The sequence below is a fragment of the Ranitomeya imitator genome, chromosome 5 (genome assembly GCF_032444005.1).
Source record: "Ranitomeya imitator isolate aRanImi1 chromosome 5, aRanImi1.pri, whole genome shotgun sequence".
In the NCBI taxonomy this organism is placed as follows: domain Eukaryota; kingdom Metazoa; phylum Chordata; class Amphibia; order Anura; family Dendrobatidae; genus Ranitomeya; species Ranitomeya imitator.
The window spans coordinates 174,319,308-174,342,373 of NC_091286.1; the positions used below are offsets into that span (position 1 = coordinate 174,319,308).

The window sequence follows — 23,066 nt, forward strand, 5'->3', positions numbered from 1 at the left end:
TGCAAATTGCCTCTTCTGAGAAAAAGAGGACTTAAACTCTATAGCGCCACCTGTTGGAAGTAGCGATCCTACAAGTCACAATCAACCCTTAAACGAGTCGTGCAATATGACTTAGGATAAAAGCCAAATCAATATCTCAATTCACAGACAGTGTTTCGGGCTGTTGGCCCTCGTCAGTGCGAAGCATGAGAACTGATTTGGCTAGGTGAGAGGCTCTGGACTGGGGTCTAAGGGGTATCATTATTTTTTTTAATTATTTTCAACATTAGATCCTTTTACTACTGATGCTGCATAGGCAGCGGCGACCCTGCCGCTGGGGACATACAGGGTTAATAGCGGCGGTAACGGAGTGAGTTACCCGCGGCATAACGCGGTCCGTTACTGCTGGCTTTAACCCTGTGTGAGCGGTGACTGCGGGGAGTATGGAGCGGGCGCCGGGCACTGACTGCAGGGGAGTAGGGAGGGACTAATTGGACTGTGGCCGTCGCTGATTGGTCCGGCAACCATGACAGGCAGCTGGCGAGACCAATCAACGACTTGGATTCCATGACAGAGGCCACGACCAATGAATATCCGTGACAGACAGAAGGACAGACAGACAGAAAGACGGAAGTGACCCTTAGACAATTATATAGTAGATTAATGTTCCGGTATCACACTCCTGACTTTCTACACAGACTGAATCCCGCAATACCAAATGTGTGTTGGCGTTGCGGCTTCGATGTGGGTAGGGATTTGGAGTTTCTGGGGGGAGGTGGGTTCGTTGATTTCTAAGGTGCCTTTTGCTGAAGTGGTATTAGATCCAGATATATGTCTGATAAATCTTACTCCTAAAAAGTCAGCTAAATTGTTATTACACGTTCTTACCGCGGCAAGATGTCTGATCGCCCTCAACTGGAAGTAGGTTTCCCCGCTGTATATACAACGTTAAAGACATCTGAAGGATGGACTATATGATGGCAATTCTAAATGCGAGTGTGGAGAACTTTGACTCTGTCTGGGCTCCTTGGGACTAGTTCTGGGCGCAGAGAATGGATTAAATCAGTACTTAAAGCTTGATCTTTCCTCCCTCTGGAACTTGCTCTCTCTCCTTCCCTTCCTTGCTTTTTGGTGTGTGTCTTTATATTTGTTCACAATAGGGTTTCATGTTCGATAAATTGTTTAGGCTTATCCAGTAGGCGTGTTGGAGAGCTATTGATATTCTCCTAATTTCATCTGTTTTGCATTGTAAAAGCTACTTTTGACTTTTCTTTGTCAATAATTTCAAAACTTTTGCTGATGTATCAAATAAGGCTACTTTCACACATCAGGCTTTTTGTTTCAGGCACAATCCGGCAATTTAAAAAAAAAAAAAACAGCTCAGTTTTTTTTACAACGGATCAGTTTTTTTCCCATAGAGTTGTATTAGCGCCGGATTGTGCCTGATGGCCACACGTTTCATCCATTTTTTTTGCCGGATCTGTTGTGAATTCTGTGGCTGAATTCACTCCTGTGGTCACAAGTGGTACTGCAGCTTCTGGGCTTCCTCCCTCAGGTGTTCTGGTGAGCTCGTTGGCTGCCTTGTTATTTAACTCCACCTGATTCTGTCTTCCTTGCTCCTTGTCAATGTTCCAGTGTTGGATCTGAGCTTCTGGATCTTTCCTGTGGCCTGCTGCTCTGCTTAGATAAGTGCTTCTTTGCTTTTGTTGCTGTTTTTTCTGTCCAGCTTGTCTATTCGTTTTTGCTGGAAGCTCTGAGACGCAAAGGGTGTACCGCCGTGCTGTTAGTTCGGCACGGTGGGTCTTTTTGCCCCCTTTGCGTGGTTTTTTGCTTTAGGGTTTTTTGTAGACTGCAAAGTTCTCTTTGCTATCCTCGCTCTATCTAGAATATCGGGCCTCACTTTGCTGAATCTATTTCATCCCTACGTTTTGTCTTTTCATCTTGCTAACAGTCATTATATGTGGGGGGCTGCCTTTTCCTTTGGGGGATTTCTCTGAGGCAAGTCAGGCTTGTATTTCTATCTTCAGGCTAGTCAGTTCCTCAGGCTGTGCCGAGTTGCATAGGTAGTGTCAGGCGCAATCCACAGCTGCCTTTAGTTGTGTTTAGGATAGGTTCAGGTATTGCAGTCTACAGAGATTCCACGTCTCAGAGCTCGTTCTATTGTTTTTCGGTTATTGTCAGATCACTGTATGTGCTCTGATTACTGCACACTGTGTTACTGGATTGCCTACATAACACGGATCCGTCCAAATAGTCTTTTCCGGCAGACGGACAAAACGTCCACTGCAACGTTTTTTTGTCCGGCGGAAAAAAACACACAGTGACGGAAACAGCCACTCTCTCTCGCTCTCTCTCTCTCGGAACCAGGAACACAAAAAATACATGCGCATTAAGGAAGACCGGATCCGGCTAAAAAAAACGGATCCGGCGCATCAGTTTTTCGCAAAAAAAAAGTCAGATCAGTTTTTTACAACATTAGCCGGATTTAGCCTGACACAAAAAAATCTGATGTATGAAAGTAGCCTTAGACATATAGGAAATGTTATTTATTAACTATTTTGTGTGACATACACTACCGTTCCACAGTTTAGGGTCACTTAGAAATTTCCTTATTTTTGAAAGATAAGCACAGTTTTTTCCAATGAACCCAACATTAAATGATTCAGAAATACACTCTATACATTGTTAATGTAGTAAATGACTATTCTAGAAGCAAACGTCTGGCTTGTAATGCAATATCTTCATGGGTGTATAGAGGCCCATTTCCAAACAACCATAACTCCAGTGTTCTTATGGTACTTTGTGTTTGCTAACTGTGCAAGAAGGCTAATGGTTGGTTAGAATACCCTTGAAAACCCTTGTGCAAGTATGTTAGCACAGCTGAAAACAGATTGGCTGATTAGAGAACCTATAAACCTGACCTTCCTTTGAGGTAGTTGAGAATCTGGAGCATTACATTTGTTGGTTCCATTAAACTCTCAAAATGGCAAGAAAAAAAGAACTTTCATGTGAAACTCGACAGTCTATTCTTGTTCTTAGAAATGAAGGCCATTCCATGCGAGATGTTGCCAAGAAACTGAAGAATTCCTACAATGGTGTGTACTACTCCCTTCAGAGGCGAGTACAAACAGGCTCTAACCAGAGTAGAAAGAGAAGTGGGAAGCCCCGCTGCACAACTGAGCAACAAGACAAGTACATTAGAGTCTGTAGTTTGACAAACCAATGCCTCACAGGTCCTCAAATGGCAGCTTCATTAAATAGTACACGCAAAACGCCAGTGTCAACGTCTACAGTAAAGAGGTGACTCTGGGATGCTGGCCTTCAGGGCAGAGTGGCAAAGAAAAAGACATATCTGGGACTGGCTATTAAAAGGAAAAGATTAACATGGGCAAAAGAACAGACATCGGACAGAGGAAGATTGGAAAAAAGTGTTATGGACAGACGAATCCAAGTTTCAGGTGTTTGAATCACACAGAAGAACATTTGTGAGACGCAGAACAACAACAACAACTGAAAAGATGCTGGAAGAGTGCTTGACTCCATGTCAAGCTTCATGGAGGTAATGTGATGGTGTGGGGCTGCTTTGGTGCTGGTAAAGTGGGAGAATTGTACAAGGTAAAAGGGATTTTGAATAAGGAAGTTTATCACTCCATTTTGCAACGCCATGCCATACCTTGTGGACAGCGCTTGGTTGGAGCCAATTTCATCCTACAACAGGACAATCACCCAAAGCACACCTCCAAATAATGCAAGAACTATTTAGGGAAGAAGCAGGCAGCTGGTATTCTATCTGTAATGGAGTGGTCAGCGCAGTCACCAGATCTCAACCCCATTGAGCTGTTGTGGGAGCAGCTTGACCGTATGGTACGCAAAAAGTACCCATCAAGCCAAACCAACTTGTGGGAGGGGCTTCTGCAAGCATGGGGTGAAATTTCTCCAGATTACATCAGCAAATTAATTGCTAGAATGCCAAAGGTCTGCAATGCTGTAATTGCTGCAAAGGGAGCATTCTTTGACGAAAGCAAAGTTTGAAGGAGAAAATTATTACCGTATATACTCGAGTATAAGCCGAGATTTTCAGCCCAAATTTTTGGGCTGAAAGTGCCCCTCTCGGCTTATACTCGAGTCACGGTAGCGGTGGGGTCGGCGGGTGAGGGGGAGAGGGCGCTGAGGTATACTTACCTAGTCCCAGCGATCCTGACGCTCCCCCTGCCGTCCCACGGTCTTCTGTGCTGCAGCTTCTTCCCCTCTTCAGCGGTCACGTGGGACCGCTCATTAGAGAAATGAATAGGCGGCTCCACCTCCCATAGGGGTGGAGCCGCCTATTCATTTCTCTAATCAGCGGTGTCGGTGACCGCTGACAGGAAGAGCTGCAGCACAGAAGACCGTGTGACAGGCGGGGAGCGCCAGGATCGCTGGGACTAGGTAAGTATGTCATTCTTACCTGTCCCCGTTCCAGCCGCCAGGCGCCGCTCCATCTTCCCGGCGTCTGGCATCTATCTCCGCTCTGACTGTGCAGGTCAGAGGGCGCGATGACGCATATAGTGTGCGCGGCGCCCTCTGCCTGATCAGTCAGAGCGGAGAGAGACGCCGGGACCGGACGCCGGAACGAGACGCCGGGAGCTGCAATCAAGAGAGGTGAATATGGCTTTTTTTTTTTTTATTGCAGCAGCGGCACAGATTTATGTGGAGCATCTATAGGGAAATATGAACGGTGCAGAGCACTGTATGGGGCAGTATGAACGATGCAGAGCACTATATGGGGCAGTATGAACGGTGCAGAGCACTGCATGGGGCAGTATGAACGGTGCAGAGCACTATATGGGGCAGTATGAACGGTGCAGAGCACTGTATGGGGCAGTATGAACGGTGCAGAGCACTATATGGAGCAGTATGAACGGTGCAGAGCACTGTATGGGGCAGTATGAACGGTGCAGAGCACTATATGGGGCAGTATGAATGGTGCATAGCACTGTATGGGGCAGTATGAACGGTGCAGAGCACTATATGGGGCAGTATGAACGTGCAGAGCACTATATGGGGCACAGATATGGGGCAATATGAACGGTGCAGAGCACTATATGGCACAGATATGGGGCAATATGAACGGTGCAGAGCATATATGGGGCACAGATATGGGACAATATGAACGGTGCAGAGCATATAGGGCACAGATATGGGGCAATATGAACGGTGCAGAGCATATAGGGCACAGATATGGGGCAATATGAATGGTGCAGAGCATATAGGGCACAGATATGGGGCAATATGAACAGTGCAGAGCATATAGGGCACAGATATGGGGCAATATGAACGGTGCAGAGCATATAGGGCACAGATATGGGGCAATATGAACGGTGCGGAGCACTATATGGGCCACAGATATGGGGCAATATGAACGGTGCAGAGCATATAGGGCACAGATATGGGGCAATATGAACGGTGCAGAGCACTATATGGGGCACAGATATGGGGCAATATGAACGGTGCAGAGCACTATATGGCACAGCTATGGGGAAATAATGAACAGTGCAGAGCACTATATGGCACAGCTATGGGGAAATAATGATCTATTTTTATTTTTGAAATTCACAGGTAAATGCTGCATTTCCACCCTAGGCTTATACTCGAGTCAATAAGTTTTCCCAGTTTTTTGTGGCAAAATTAGGGGGGTCGGCTTATACTCGGGTCGGCTTATACTCGAGTATATACGGTATTTCAAATAAAAATCTTTTTTTCTAACATTGTCAATGTCTGGACTAGATTTTCAATTCATTTAGCAACTCATTTGATTAATAAAAGTATGAGTTTTCATGGAAAACACAAAATGGTCTGGTTGACCCTAAACTTTGGAACCGTAGTGTAAAACTCTCCAGACTAAGGGGAAAAAATTAAAAGTTTGACAATTACGAAATTTTCAATCTTTCACATTTCCAAATTTTTTCACAAGTAAATGCAAGTTATATCTAAAATTTTTCACCAATATCATAAACTACAATATGTCATGAAAAAAAAAATTGAAAAAAAAGAAAAAACATTCTAAGAATCACTGGGATCTGTTGAAGCGTTCCAGAGTTATTACCACATAAACTAATGTTGGTCAGAATTGTAAAATTTGGCTTAGTCATGAAGGCGAAAACAGGCTTGGGAGGTGTAGGCGTTAAAGACTTAAGACAATAATATAATTAAAAGTAAATTAATTAAAAAGTTATTTTCTTTGTCCTATATTTACTTTGTGCAATTATTGGTACTTTAGGTAAACATAAAATCTTATAAATTATTCAATTCCACATTATGTTATACATGAAGAGAAACAGCATTAATGGCCATGAAATGGGATTAAGCACAGCTTCTGTGACAGCATTGTATTCCAACAGACACTGTTGCTTCTTCATTTGGCAGGTTATGATAAACCGCGTATGTCATAGAGGTGTGGATACTGGATACCATAGAGCTATGAACTGTGTAGATTTTGCCATGTTCATCGTTATTTAAAGAAGTTGTTCACTACTTTATCACTGATGACCTATCCTTAAGATAGGTCATCCATGTCTGACTGGTCGAGGTCCGTCACGCGGTACCCCAGCCGATTAGCTGTTATTGTGAACAGAGTCAGAATAGGCGGTGTGAGGCAGTGACCCCTGTTACAGCTAGGGGGCGCTGTATGTGCATGGAAGCGTAGTGAGGTCATGAGGCCGTACTACAGACACAGGTGTGGCTGTAGCTAGAATGATGAAACAGCGACTGATTAAAAAGCCCTGTAGTAGTGGGGGAGGTGTGTCAGTGTGTTCTTGGAAGCAGACAGGGCAGTTGTCTGCAGAGGTCTCTCTGTGTGGAGCAACACAGAGGCTAAAGGAACCAGAGAGACTGACACCCTGCGTTTTGGGCTGTCTTATGTGTACCCGGCTGCACTCCAGAGGATAAAGAGTGCAGTGCGCTGAGTGAGTACAGAGACTTGTTACCGGCGTGCGGTCACCCAGGGAAACTGGACAGAGGGAAGTTCGGCCTGTGTATTGACTGCATCATATAGCCATGCATTATTAATGGACTGTATGAAGAAGCTGTGTACTATATTGACTGTGTGAAGTAACACAATAAAAGAACGTTTTGTTTGAACTTGCTTGGGTCACTGCCGTTTCACTGTATATGGTCCTACCGCTGCATCACAGCGGCTTCACAGGAGCGCCAAGCTGGTGAAGGGAGCTTTTTAGTGCAGATAGCACTCTGCAGCTCCGGCCGGATGCCTCAGAAGAGGTTAATAAACATAAGGATGAATGACGTTGAGGAGATCAAAACATCCAACACAGCGAAGACACCATCATGTTTCTCAACGCAGTGATCCAGAACACTGCTCCCATCCCTTATGGGAAATATGCAAATGCATGTAGAAAAGCCGTGGAGACACCATCACGTTTTTCTCAACGCAAGCAATAAATAGCCACGTCTTTCACCGGGAAGGAACAACCACAAGAAGGGCAGCATCCAAAAAGGAAAACCACCTATGCCAAAACATGGTATCCATCCACAGACAGCTGTTTCGGGGTATTTGCCCCTCATCAGTGTGGAGTAGGAAACTGGCTATTAGGAGCAGTGCCTAGTAAAAGGACTATAAACATAAGGATCAATGACCTCGGGGAGATCAAAACATCCAACACCGCGGAGACACCATCACGTGTTTCTCAACCCAGTGATCCAGAACACTGCTCCCATCCCTTATGGGAAATATGCAAATGCATGTAGAAAAGCTTCGGAGACACGATCACGTGTTTCTCAAGGCAAGCAATAAATAGCCAGGTCTTGCACCGGGAACGAACAACCACGGGAAGGGCAGCATCCAAAAATGAAAACCACCTATGCCAAAACATGGTATCCATCCACAGACAGCTGTTTCAGGGTATTTGCCCCTCATCAGTGTGGAGTAGGAGTTTCTACATGGTGCGGCTTTTTCTACATGCATGTTCTTTTTTTTTAGATAGCATAGCGGACTTTGCAGTCTAAGAGACTTCCGAATTTTTATTTTTTTTAAAGAAAATAATAATAGTGGTTAGTACAGTGTAGTTTTAGACCTAGCCTAGCCGGCGTCAGTGATTGGTGACGCCCCCTTTCCCATCCCCCCTCCTTGTTCCAGTACCCCCTCCCCCACCTCCAATTGAATTTTTAGCGCACTTTTCTTGCGCTTTTTTTGCGTGCGCTGCATTCTGCGCAGAGCATTTGTGCTCTTCCTGTGTCCGCAGCGCTTTGATCAATATCGCTGCTGATCAAAGGCTGCTCCACAGGGATTTTTCTCTCTAGCTACTTAGCGTAGGGACATCACAGTCTAAGTGACGTCCGATTTAATTTTTTTTTTTTTTAGAAAAAAAAATAATAGTAGTTAGTACAGTTTAGTTTTAGACGTAGCAAGATAGCGCAGCCAGCGTCAGTGTTTGGGACGTCCCCTTTCCCATCGCACCTCCCTGTTCCAGTACCCCCTCCCCCATCTCCAATTGAATTTTTAGCGCACTTTTTTTGCACTTATTTTTGTGTGCACTGAGTCCTGCGCAGAGCATTTGTGCTCTTCCTGTGTCCGCAGCGCTCTGATCAGTATCGCTGCTGATCAGAGACTGCGCCACAGGGATGTTTCTCTTTTTTAGCTAGTTAGCGTAGGGACATCACAGTCTAAGTGACGTCCATTTTTTTTTTTTTTTAGAAAAAAAATATTAAAGTAGTTAGTACAGCGTAGTTTTAGACGTAGCAAGGTAGCGTAGCCGGCGTCACAGCGTTAGCGACGACCGATCTTTTATTGAAAACAAAATCGTATAGAGTAGTTTTATAGGTAGTGCATTAGGTCTAGTCGGCGTCAGTGTTTGTTGCTATCGCCGGGTAATTTCTAGTGCATTAGGGGAGCGTACGTCACATTGTTGCTGACGTCCGTTTTCCTTTTGTAAAAAAAAAAAAGAATTAGTTGTGTTGATTAACTTTTTAGCGAGTGCATTAGGGGAGCGTACGTCACATCGTTGCTAACGTCCATTTTTCTTTTGTAAAAAGAATTATTTGCGGCGCGTAAATTTATAAGGAGGGCATATTAGTGTAGTGAACTTCTAATTTTTTTTTACAAACTTTTTTTTTTTTTTTTACATCTGATTTTTCTTTTCATTTTTTTCCTTTCTACATTTTATCTCTCTACTTTTTTCTCTCCTTTTTGTTACAAGAGTACCCTATTACACAAGCCCCACACATTACACGTGTAAAAGCATCACTTACAGACACATCCCCAGGGTTTGGGAAAAAAAATAAAAATGGCCCATTCGCCAACAAGGCGCTATTCACCAGAGGAGGCTTACGCCATCCTTGCATCCGACACCGATTCAGCCAGTGAGGAAGATCCCACATTCCTCTATTCCTCATCATTCTCCTCCTCATCTGGTGAGAACGAACCCCTACTGGCCTCACTGAAATTGACTTCTTCAAATGCTTTTTCAGTGATGAAATAATAAATCTTATGGTGGCCCAGATGAACCTGTATGCCCAACAATTTTTCACCCAAAATCCAACGTCATCATATGCCAGATTGACCCCCGTAAATGCAGCAGAGATGATGACATTTTGGGGAATTTTGCTGTATATGGGCATAATAAAAAAAAACAGATTCGCCAATACTGGAGTACTGATATTCTCTACAGTACACCGGTATTCCGCATGGTTATGACAAAAAAACGTTTTGAAGGGATCCATAAATTTTTGCATTATAATAATAATGCTCAGTGTCCTCCCCAAAACGATCCTAACTTTGATCGTCTATATAAAATTCGGCCAGAGGTTGAACACTTCAGCAGAAAATTTGCTGAGGCGTACATACCCCAGATGGTCATCACTACTTGATGAATCTCTCATTCACTTCAAAGGGAGGCTAAAATTCCGACAATACCTGCCCATTAAGAGGTCCAGGTACGGAATAAAGCTGTACAAACTGTGCGAGAGTACCTCAGGGTACACCCACAGATTTAGGGTCTACGAGGGGACACCCAAATTAACCCCCCTGAATGCCACCCCGTCCTGGGGTGAGTGGGAAAATTGTGAGGGAATTGCAGCACCCACTTCTGGATAAGGCTTATCACCTCTACATTGATAACTTTTACACCAGCGTCCCACTTTTCAAGGCCTTCTCTGCCAGAGAAGCCGCTAATTGGGCAAATGCTGAGAAAAGGGGAAAGCAGAGGCCAATGCAGCAACAACATGCTGGTGGTCAAGTATAAGGACAAAAGGGATGTCCTTATCCTGACCACCATACACCCTGACAACAGCACCCTTGTTACTGTTCGTGGGACCACAACACAAGTCCCAAAGCCAGATTGTATCTTGGATTGCAATCGGTACATGAGGGGTGTGGATCTTTCAGATCAGGTCCTCCAACCATACAGTGCCATGCGAAAAGCCAAAGTATGATACAAAAAATTGGCCGTGCACATTGTACAGATGGCAATGTACAATGCTTTTGTGCTGTTCTGATCTGCAGGCAATACGGGGACCTTCCTTCAGTTTCAGGAGGTAGTCATCAAGGCCCTAATGTTTGGCACTCAGGGAGGTGAGGGTCCCAGTACTTCTGAATCTGATAGTGCCCGTATTGTCCCAGGTTAACATTTCCAAGGACAGGTTCCCCAAACAGTGAGGACAAGACGATCACAAAAACGGTGCAGAGTATGCTCCAAGAGGGGAATCCGAAAGGACACAATTTATCATTGTGAAACCTGCCCTGAGAAACATGGCCTTTGCAATAAGGATTGCTTCAAAGCATACCACAAGTCCACAAATTAATAACATTTGTTTATACCCTGTTGAAACAACACACTCTTATAAATCTGATGTACCCCGCACATCTTACATATAACACCACATTATAAATTCATACACCAGTAAAACAAAAAGCATTATAATCACTACTAGTAAACTATGCCTCTATATAAATTCTTTCAGGGGTATAGATTCCAAAATGGGGTCACTTGTGAGGGATGTCCACTGTTTAGGCACATAAGGGGCTCTGCAAATGCAACATGATGCCTGCAGACGATTCCATCAAAATCTGCAATCCAAAACGTCACTCCTTCCATTCCGAGCCCTGCCGTGCGCCCAAAAAGTGGTTTTCCCCCACATATGGGGTATCGTCGTACTCATTAGAAATTGCACAACTTTTGTGGTTTATTTTCTCCTTTTACACTTGTAAAAATAAAAAAAATCATTGCTGAAAAATCATTTTTGTGGAAAAAATGTGATTTTTTTTTTATTTTCACGGCTCTACGTTCTAAACTTCTGTGAAGCACCTGGGGGTTCAAAGTGCTTACCACACAGCTAGATAAGTCCCTTGAAGGGTCTAGTTTTCAAAATAGGGTCACTTGTGGGGGTTTTCCAATGTTTAGGCACATCAGGGGCTTTTCAAATGCAACATGGCGTCCGCTATCAATTCCAACCAATGTTGCGTTAAAGTCAAAAGGTGCGCCTTCCCTTCCGAGAGCTGCCGTGCACCCAAACAGTGGTTTTGCCCCATATATGGGGTATCGGCATACTCAGGAGAAATTGCACAACAACGTTTATGAAAATTATGAAAATAAAAAAAAAATTGTTACTTAAAGATCATTTTTTGTGACTAAAGTTAAATGTTCATTTTTTCCTGCCACGTTCCTTTAGCTGCTGTGAAGCACCTGAAGGGTTAATAAACTTCTTGAATGTGGTTTTGATCAGCTTGAGGGGTGCAGTTTTTAGAATGGTGTCACTTTTGGGTATTTTCTTTCATATTGACCCCTCAACGTGACTTCAAATGTGATGTGGTCCTTAAAAAAAATGGTTTTGTAAAATTTGTTGAAAAAATTGGAAATCGCCTGTCAAATTTTAACCCTTATAACTTTCTAACGAAAAAAAATTTTGGTTCCAAAATTGTGCTGATGTAAAGTAGACATGTGGGAAATATTATTTATTAACTATTTGGTGTGATATGACTCTCTGTTTTAAGGGCATAATGATTAAAAGTTTGAAAATTTCAAAATTTTCTACATTTTTGCCAAATTTCCATTTTTTCACAAATAAACGCAAGTCATATCTAAGAAATTTTACCACTAACATGAAGTACAATATGTCACGAGAAAACAATGTCAGAATCATCAGGATCCGTTGAAGTGCTCCAGAGTTATTACCTCATAAAGTGACAGTGGTCAGAAGTGTAAAAATTGGCAGGGTCAGAAAGGTGAAAACAGGCTGGGTCTTGAAGCGGTTAAAAAGTCTTCATTTAATATTTCCATAACGCGTTTCAACGGAATAGTTCCGTCTTCTTCAGGTGGCAGCTATACCAGGTGACAGGTATAACTGCCACCTGAAGAAGACAGAACTATTCCGTTGAAACGCGTTGTGGAAATATTAAATGAAGACTTTTTATTACCAGCTGAACTGTGTCGCTTGCGCTCCATATGACCAGTCCATTTTTTTTTCATCCAGCTGATATTGGTATCTGCCGGAAATGCTCAATTGCGGAGCTGCTCACTCTCCTGATAGTGGCCGCGGCTGGGTACTACACATCCACATGCTATTGATTTGAATAGGAGTTGGATGTGAAGTACCCAGCCATGGCCACTATCATAAGACGGAGCAGCTCTGCAATGGAGCATTTCTGACCGGCAGACACCAACACTGAGAACAGTTGATTGGCGAGGGAGCTGATGTCAGACCCCAACCGATCAGTCATTGATGACCTATCCTAAGGATAGGTCATTAATGATAAAGAAGTGGACATCTTTAACAAAATTAAAATAAATATTAAAATATGTTAACCAAAAGACACTTACATCACCAAGAGACCGCTCCAAACAGGATGTTATCTTCATTAGAAATAGAGAGATCTTGGTTCCATCCAAGCTTTTTAGTGAATTCAGGGCAAGAAGAAACAACTGAGAAACATTTGTAAAAAGAAAACAATTACAAACTTGAATTAAGTAAAATAGGTGTCCTGTAAAAGGAAACACTTTCAAATTTCACCTTTTGAGAAAATTCATGCTTGATCAGAAGGAAATCAGTAGAGGACTAGTAAACCTGCTGCAGTGTCATATCAACATCACTTCATATTCATGAGTTCAATATAACCGTACCCCATCTCTGATTGGGTTTCTGCCTATGCACAATATACATAGAAGGCTGCCAATGATTGGTGTTGGTGAGGCTATACATAACTCAGCATTCAAGTAACTGGTGGACCAGCAGCAGATACACTGTGTCCAAAATTATTATGCAAATTGGCTTTAAGTGTCAAAGACGTAATTTTTTGTTTTTTCCCAAATAATCTCATGGATGATATTAAATCTCAGGGCTCTTTGGATGTCTGAAATCAATCTTAAATACCTGTGATAATTCGCTTGCCAAGAGATCCCAATTAAAGGATAAGGCTACTTTCACACTAGCGTTTTTCTCCAGACGTCGAAAAGCGTCGTTTTATGCAAAAAACGCATCCTGCAAAATCTCCCGCAGGATGCGTTTTTTTCCCATAGAGTTGTATTGGCGACGCATTGCGATGGATTGCCATACGTCGTGTACGTCGTACAGCGGATGCGTCGAAATTTGGCGACACGTCGTCTGGAAAAAACATAGATTGTAACGTTTTTGTCTCCGCCTAAAAAACGTGTCGCGATGCATCCTGCGTCACTGGCTACAATGGAAGCCTATGGACGCAGGATGCGTCGAGACACGTCGTACGACGCAATGCGTTTTTTTGCACTGAGCATGCTCAGATTCAGGATTTTGTAGCAAATTCACCAGACGACCCCAAATCTATATAAACCTGGCCTGGGCCTTCAACCCCACATATGCCAGCAAGACCCAGAGACAAGAAGCCTCCAGAGAGACTCCAGCCTGCCTGCAAGACCCAGCCTGCCTGCAAGACCCCGGCCGGCCTGCCAGCGAGACCCCAGCCTGCCAGCGAGACCCCGGCCTGCCAGCGAGACTCCGGCCACCATAGAGCCAGTGTGAGTATTGCCCTTTTTGTGTGCGTCTGTGTGCATGCGTCTGCATGTCCATGTGTGCGTGTGCATATGACGTACTGACTTCAGCAAGAGCTAAAAACCTGAATACAGCTAGAGGCCTGCCATCGTCCTGCAACAGCCAGCGTCTTGCCAGCGTCCAGATCCACCCTGAGGCCTGCCACTGAAGAGATCCATCTCCAGTCGGAGGCCTGCCAGCATCCCAAACAGTGTGATTTGTGCCTTTTGTATGTGTGCGTGTCTGTATGTGTCTTCAGTTTGGGTCTGCCTGTGTGTTTGCATAATGTGCGTTTGTGTATGTGCATTCACCTGTGTGCCGTTAGGCATGTGTGTGTGCGCGTCTTGTTGATTGCATGTGCATGCGTCCGTGCAGCATGTGGTTTCATTGTGCGAGCGTGTTTTTTTTTTTTCCCAGTTTAAAATTGTTGGTTTTTTTTTATGTTAATCTGATGCATTTTAGTGGTCTGTGCTGCTGCATGTGGTTTCCATGTGTGAGCGTGTGTTGTGTGTGTTTTTTTTCCAGTTTAAAATTGTTTTTTTTTATTGTAAATCAGATGTATTTTAGTGGTCTGTGCAGCATGTGGTTTCATTGTGTGAGTTTTTTTTTCCAGTTTAAAATTGTTGTTTTTGTTGATGTATTTTAGTGGTCTGTGCTGCCTGTGGTTTTCATGTGTGAGCGTGTGTTGTGTGTGTTTTTTTCCAGTTTAAAATTGTTTTTTTACTGTTGAAACCATTCACTGTTGATGTACTTGTAAATTAATAAAAGGTGTTTTAAAAAAAATGTCCGCTGTATCATTTCAGGTAAAGGTAAATTTAAAACTGGTGTATGTACAAATGACCACACAATCAATACAGAGTTGGTTGCGGCTTTTTTTTTTTTTAAATAAAGGTATTTTGGAAAAGGTTTTTTTTTTGGTGGGGGGAATTTTTCAAGGGATCTTTGAAAATCAAATATGTGGTTAATACCTTTTTAAATGGTGGGGTGACATTTCAATTACTTTTTTTGGGGGTGGGTGTAAATAGGTGCATATGGTGTATTTGTTTTTTGGTTTTGGGTGTTGGCCTGCATGAACATAGCTCACAAAATTTGAGCAGGGTGGTTATCGTTAACATTACCTAGTTCGGGTGGTGGATCTAACTAAAAATTCTTTATACCTACAGATCCACCAGGTACCCTAGCCAGCCCACAGGGACCACCCCGACGTCCACACGTCTTCATCTTTTACCTTAAAGGGAACCTGTCACCCCGAAAATCGCGGGTGAGGTAAGCCCACAGTCATCAGGGGCTTATCTGCAGCATTCTGTAATGCTGTAGATAAGCCCCCGATGTTACCTGAAAAAGGAGAAAAAGACGTTAGATTATACTCACCCAGGGGCGGTCCCGCTGCTGGTCAGGTCGGATGGGCGTCTCTGCTCCGCTCCGGCGCCTCCCCTCTTCATTACAAGACGTCCTCTTCTGATCTTCAGCCACGGCTCCGGCGTACTTTGCTCTGCCCTGTTGAGGGCAGACAAAGTACTGCAGTGCGCAGGCGCCGGGCCTCTGACCTTTCCGGCGCCTGCGCACTGCAGTACTATCCTCTGCCCTCAAGAGGGCAGAGCAAAGTACGCCTGCGCCGGAGCCGTGGCTGAAGATCAGAAGAGGATGTCCTGTAATGAAGATGGAAGGCGCCGCAGCGGACCAGAGACACCCATCTGACCTGACCAGCAGCAGGACCGCCCCTGGGTGAGTATAATATAACGTCTTTTTCTCCTTTTTCAGGTAACATCGGGGGCTTATCTACAGCATTACAGAATGCTGTAGATAAGCCCCTGATGCCGGTGGGCTTACCTCACCCACGATTTTCGGGGTGACAGGTTCCCTTTAAGTAAGTATTAAAGACCCTAAATCTGCCAAATCGATGTGTATAGCAGATTACAAGTGTCTTTTTACTTTACTTCTGACAGCTCCCCACCAGAGCAACAGCATGTATCGGTAAAAGTTACCAAAAATTCAAAAATGTATTTGTTTTTACACTTTAAATTTCTGTTACAGCACTACATGCATTATGTTTAAACAGGAAACTGAAGCGGCAGAGGACCTGTCAGAAGGGGACGAGACGGGTGGAGAGATGCAGATAGCGGAGGAACAGAGTGTCAGTAGTGGTGAAAAAGTTGCTTCACACATCAAAGTGCACCCAACACAAAAAATGATCTTCATACATCACTGTACACATAAACATGTGCCTACATTAAAGATTATTTTCCTTTTTTTTTTTCATTCTGCTGCTGCTGCCGAACCAGAACACTGTGAAGGTCCTCCCAGCCGCTGCCAGAGTCGACAATCGCCGCCGCCGCGGTCGGCCATCGGTGAGTTGTTTTTTTTTCTTCTTCTATTGGAAGTTTTGTGTTTCAGTGTACTAATTATTTTTTTTTTGTTTAATTTTCACAGTCTTCACAGCGTGCTCCCGAAACAGATGAGGAGGAGGGGGTTGAATGTGGACAGCCTCATTGAGGAGGTCCGCGAGCAGGAGCCGCTGTGGAACATGGCTGACCGCAGGCATGCTGATACCCATGTGACCCGTCGGCTCTGGGATGAAGTGTGCCAAAACCTGTTTCCGAGGTGGAAGGACCTAAATCCAAGGCAGCAGAGTAAAGAATGTAAGTATTCATTTTTCAGTGATGTTTTGAGCTGAATGTAATGTATTGTAATTAACAATTTTTTTTTTATTCATTCTTGTCTTCACAGGTGATCGAGTTAGGAAGCGGTGGCGGTCACTCAGAGATCGCTACAAGAGGGAATTTAACGAGGATATGCAGGCCCCGAGTGGCTCATCAGGGAAGAAAAGGACTCGATATAAATACGGCCCTGCCCTGTCCTTCCTCAGGCAAACCATGCTGGGTCGAGTGTAAGTATTCAACAGCCCATTAAATAACCATGTTAACCTGTCTAACTTTGTTTGGCTTCAGTCGGGGCTTTTTCCTATCAATATATTAATTGTTTTTGTTTTTTCTTTCACAGCACCTTCAGCAGCCATCGGGCACCTGCATCGACCTCAGCACCCTCTGGAGCGATCTCTCAGGAGTCCGCCACCGAGGGCCATGTCGGTAGGCCCCACACCTCTGACCCCTCTGTCCCATTCACTTCCACCGCCCCAAGCACTGGAGCATCGTTGCAGCCTTCCTTACTTGCATCTGATGCTCAACAGCGTTCCCTTTACCCCACCCCTCTGATCCTGCCACCTCTAGACCACCATTAGGTTCGTGGCGGCAGCGACAGAGGGGTCAGGAAAGGAGCTAAGCTCCTGAATTCTTGCATCTGAATGCATCCTTCCAAGGTTCTTTCAAGATTTTGGGAGAACAAGTGACTGCTGGTTTCAACATGGTGCAAGCTCGCATCAGTGAAACCAGCAGGGAAACCAGCATTCGCTTGGATAGGCTGCATTCAGATGTAAGTCAATCTCCAGCCAACCTTTTCTTTCAATCCATGCTCAGGAGCATGGGAAAGCTTACTTTTGAGCAGCAGATGCAGGTAATGAATAGCTGCCATAATGCTCTTCTTAAGGCCCTGTCTGAACCCCAAAGTACCCACGCACCTCCCCACACAGCCACTAGTACATTGCCACCCCCGGCCCCATTTCCACACCACGCCCCATCCCAGGCCCGATTTCCACCCCAGTCCCCCCATTACCAAACTCAATCCCAATATCCACCCCATTCTCAATATCCACCCCAGTCTCCCCATTCTCCATATCCACCCCAATCCCAATATCCACCCCAGTCCCAATATCCACCCCAGTCCCAATACCCATCCCGTCCCACAAACCAAATGCCTTCCCCACTGTTTTCTTCCTTGCCCAGCTTTTCTTCCCCATTAAGCATACCAACTACCCCAACACCACCCTCCTCTGGTCAGCTTACTACTCCCCCCCCCCCCCCTTCCACTGCACCCCAAACAAGCAGGATTTCCCCACCTATCGACGTGGTCCAAACTTCCAGCACCTCCGTTACTATCTCCACCCCCCACTCTCAAGACCTGTAAAAATGTTTGGTTTAAAATGTTTATAAAAAAAAAAAAGTTTAAATTTGATCACTACCAAAATAAAAAAATTAAATTGTTTTTTTGATTTAAAACTCAACTCTGTGTCTGTGCATTCATTTAGGTAAGCTACTATGGTAACTAAGCAAAGGTAAAAAAAAAAAAAAAAACACCAAGCGGTATAAACATATTGGTTTTATTACCAAGAAAACCACACTTTTTAGAAAATGATTTTTTTTTTTTTTTGGGGGGGGGGCGGGGGGTCAACACAATTTGTACAGAAACACATCCATGAAACATTACAAAAAGATGTCACATAATTTGGTCTTGCCATGGAACCTGACCAACAGGTGACACAAAATACTCCGCAAACTGGTCCCTCATTCTTGTAACAGAACCAGAAGAGCAAACGGAGCTGCTGCGGTAATCCCACAAGGTTGTCTCCAATTCTCCATCATCAACCAACACAGGCTCCTTTGAAAGTACAAAGTTATGGAGCACCACACAGGCCTTCACCACCTCGTCAACGGTTTGGGTGTGCAGTTTGATGGCAGTGAGCAGTACTCTCCACTTTGCAGTCAATAATCCAAAGGCACACTCGACCACGCGTCTGGCTCGAGTAAGGCGGTAATTAAATACCCTTTTTGTTCTTGTTAAGTCTCTGCTACCATATGGTTTAAGGAGGTGTGGCAATAATTGGAAAGCCTCATCACCAACACATAGGTATGGCATGGGTGGTTCAGTTGTTCCTGGGAGTGGTCTGGCTGGCGGGAAATCGTATGCATCTCCATACAAGCAACGTCCCATCGGAGAGTTTTTGAACACTTGGGAGTTGTTGGACCGGCCATAGGCTCCTATGACGACAGCCAGGAATCTGCAGTTGGCATCTGCTATAGCCATTAGGACGATAGAGAAGTACTTCTTATAATTGTAGTACTGTGATCCAGATCCTGCCGGTTTTGCAATCCGTATGTGTTTCCCATCAACAGCACCAACACAATTTGGGAAATGGCAAATTTTCTCAAACAGGTCTGCGCTTGTCAGCCAGATGTTCAGTGTTGGTTGGGGGGATATACTCCGGCTGCAAAGTGTCCCAGATCGCCCGACGGGTCTCTTTCACAATTCCGGAAATAGTAGAAATCCCAAGCCGGAATTGATAATGGAGTGACGTCAAGGATTCACCCGTAGCAAAGAAGCTGTGAAAAAAAACATGTTAAAGTTAAATTGCACAGACCAACACTTTTTTTATTTTTTCTGGTAAAGTTTCAATAAATGGCACTGTGGAAAGTTTTGTTCTGCCGGGACGATCAATAAAAACTGCATTGAACAGAAAACAGTTGTACAGCCAGAAACAATAAAAATTACATGCTGCAAAAAATGCAACGCAATGTTTCAGCACAGTATTTTTTGCAGCATGTTACATTACACATGAGCAATGAAATTAAAAATAGAGGCAGTGTAATGGCCAGAAACAATAAAAAAAAATACATGCTGCAGAAAATGCAACGCAATGTTTCAGCGCAGTATTTTCTGCAGCATGTTACATGACATTAAATCTGACCAATAACATTAAAAAAGAGGCTTACCGCAGTGTCACCAGGAGCCGCTCTGCCGGTGTGATGGCAAGCCTCATCCGTGTGTCCTGCTTCTGGATGACATCCCCAAGTATTTCCAGCAAATAGTCGAAATGCTCCTGTCTCATCCGAACATAGTTCGAATTTGTCTGGGTTCTGCCACAACTCCAGATAGAGGGTTGACTGAACGCCCCGGGTCATCCGCAGTTCATTAATCGGATGTATCCATAGTCTTCTCCGTCGGCGTTGCTGAAGAAGAATCCTCTGTCTCGCTTGTTCCTCCTTCTCCCGCACTATAATATCCAGGCGATTTGTCTCGAAAATAACATCATTTACCACACTCGCAATCCTCCCAAGTACTCCTTCCATCTCTGCCACTTTCTCTAAACCCTTTCAAAGATGGGCTGTAAATACAGTCAGTATATAGTTTTCCCTATTTTCCAGTAGCCAATCACATTTGGGAGACTCCCATTTTAAAAACGGATCCGTCATGAAAACGGATACAACGGATGGTAAAAACGGATGCAACGCATACAGCATTTCGACTGAACCGTTTAGCGGATTCGCAACAGATCCGTCGAAATAGTGTATGCGTTGCATCCGTTTTTCACTATTTTTGACGCGTCCGTTTTTTGCACAAAACGACGCTTTTCGACGTCTGGAGAAAAACGCTAGTGTGAACGTAGCCTAACTACTTAAAAGGGAACCTCTCAGGTCCCCTGATGTGCCCATAGAACCAGCAGCAGTTGTGTGTGCATATATAAATCCCGTGCCTAACAGTCCCTGTACTACATTAGATACATAAACAGGTCTTTGAAAAAAGTGTTTCTAAAGTCCGTTTATGATATGTAAATGAGGGCTTTCACTAGTTGAAGGGGCGTTCATGTCCCCAGACTAGTCGGCTCACATGTTTTCACACCCCAGCAGACTTAACATATCTTGCAAGCGCGGAATCATCACAAACACTATATATAGCTCGCGTAAGTGCGCGGCTTCTTCCTTTCTCGTCATTGATTATCTGAAGCTGCGTATATGTGTCCCGGCTTCAGAGAGGAGAACTGCGCATGACCAGAAGTGCAGAGCGCCTCTCTGAAGCCGGGACGCGTACACCTGGCTTCAGAGGATCAATGACGAGAGTGGAAAAAGCTGCACACACGTGCGCCAGGTAAGTATAGTGCTTGTGATGATGTCCCGCTTAAAAGTTATGTTGTCACGACCACAGGGGTGTGACAACATGCTAAGTGGGCCGACTAGTCTGGGGATACTAACACCTCCTTGATTAGTCATAGTCCTCATTTACATATCAAATGAAATACTTTTTCTAAAGATCTATTTATGTATGCAATGTAATACAGGGACTCTTAGGTGGAGAATATATATGTGCACACAACTGTGGCTGGTTCTGGGGGCATGGGGGACCGGAGAGGTTCCCTTTAAGAAGGATGTTCCACACTATTAAGCAGGGCACAAGTTTCAAGCAATATGGGAAAAAACCACCATATAGGGAAATCCGAGAAAAATAGCATTTGCATAATTTGGAACGTGGTCTAAAATAGTGATTTTATCAAAACTGTAGCAAGCAGCTAAGTGACACATCGCTGGAATCAAGGTCTCTACTCCTACATGATGCTGCTGGTAGAGGAGGTAGCAAAAATCTGGCAGTAGAGTCTCTTTAACATTTACAAGACCTGTTTTGTTTTGCCATGCTTTTTCCTTACTCTTTCAAAAGCCACAACTTTTAAATTTTTTCTTTAACATAGAAGCATGAGGGCTTGTTTTATTTATTATTGTTAAATTACACCGTTCATTTTTCCATTTAATGTACTGTAAATGGAAAAAAAAAATCTGCCATTCTTCTTTGGGGTTTGATTTCATGACATTCATTGTATGACGAAAATGACCTGGCTACACGATTCTAAAGTTCAGTTTAATTATAAAAATGCTAAGGTTATATTTTTTTATACACTCCTTAACGTTGCTATTGCAACACCAAGTAGAAAAAGTTGATAAATTATGGAAATCACAGGATTGATACACGTTAATAATTTGCAATTTGAAAAAAAAAAATGTTTTCAAAACTTCTTGATTTATTGTAAGAAAAAGCAAGACCAGGACCTGCGCCGGTCAAGTCCTAGAGACCAGACGACACCCATCAAGAGTCGAAACCCACTCATTCCTGCCCCAGGCGACGTGCGCCAGCAATGAAGCACCCAAGATCCGTGAGGAGACTATGACAAGGGGAGCACGATTGAGATTACAAAGGGACAGGGCAGTAAACAGGGCCATCACTTCCAGCTAAAACATACAGTACTGGGATTGGCCTTGGTTAGGATAACCAGTGGGGAGGGGGCTGGTGGGTGCCAAGGAGGCTCAATGAACTTTAATAGACTTTGTCAGAAAGACTTCCGATTTAGCGGGAAAAAACAGTAACCCCTGCTATGGCCAGAATTGTAGGAAAAACTAACGTGGTAACTCCCGTGAACTGGTGTACCAACCTTGTACAGAGAATATTAGCATTATATAGTGAAGAACTTTCATTGTTATTGCAAGTGTATCGATACTGTATATGGTTCATTGTTGATTTGTATTGTTTAATAGCACCATCTGTCTTATAAATACTGTGAATTACCAGTGTAGTTGAACAGAATAACATAGTGCACCGACTATTCTTGCCTTGTGTCCGCTGTCAGTTGCACCCGGTTACCTGCTTTACATACTCAGTAACGATTATGAGCCATGTGCACAAATACATGCACTTACAATCCTTGGCATGCCATCGAATAGCGATGAGAAAGCACCAAAATGCTTGTGTGCTCAGTACTAAAATGGAGCAAGTCGGATGCGCGGATAGGTTTAATTCGAGTAATGAGTATAATGGCAGTCAATGGGGAACTCTAGCATTTTTCTGGCAGACCCGAACAATGGGGAAGGAGGGGAAGGGGGCATGGGCATAAATTGCTCAAATTGATGGAAAAAGTCAAATGGGAGCATGGGGAAGACACATCTCTGACTTCCATATGGCTGTTGGGAAACTGTCGGGGTCGTCACGACAATACCCTTCATCCACCAGTCATTCCAAATCAGATTTAAAGCAGTGGTACCGAAGTGAAGAATGAGTCAGACACAATGCTGGTTCAAACTCAGAGTCTGCTTATGCTTCCACACGTAGTGGTAACCTCACAGCAACTGAACTGCTTATTTCATATACATAACATTATATGGTCCATTGGGGGAAGGTGTGCAGAGGGCGGGGTTAGGCGGGGTTTAAGCAATGTATCTAGTATTCAGTCCTTCTGATTGGCCTGACATCATCTTATGAATCTTCCTTTGTCCACATCTTGTTAAGTTTCGATTTCCAAAGAAATGATACTTTAGCTTCAGAAACGAAAGTAGATTCTTGGCAAGAACAAAAACTAAGGCAAAAGTGAATACTGGCAGCCATCTTAAATACAATTACATATGCATTTGGCAAGCAAAGGGAAAAACTTATTGTTTCACAGCATAAGA

The 23,066-nt window shown here is 43.9% G+C and overlaps 1 protein-coding gene across 10 annotated transcripts in view; it reads right to left on the minus strand.

Moving 5' to 3' along the window:
* ERMARD (ER membrane associated RNA degradation) overlaps window positions 1-23,066 on the minus strand; it is a 591,898-nt gene that overhangs the window by 425,385 nt on the left and 143,447 nt on the right. For 8 of the 10 annotated variants that reach the window (XM_069769331.1, XM_069769332.1, XM_069769336.1 and 5 more), the window contains one exon: window positions 12,786-12,887. The exons of the other annotated variants lie outside the window; for them this stretch is intronic. In XM_069769331.1, the coding sequence (XP_069625432.1) occupies window positions 12,786-12,887 (102 nt within the window). The remainder of the gene's footprint in view (window positions 1-12,785; window positions 12,888-23,066) is intronic. 10 annotated transcript variants of the gene reach the window in all.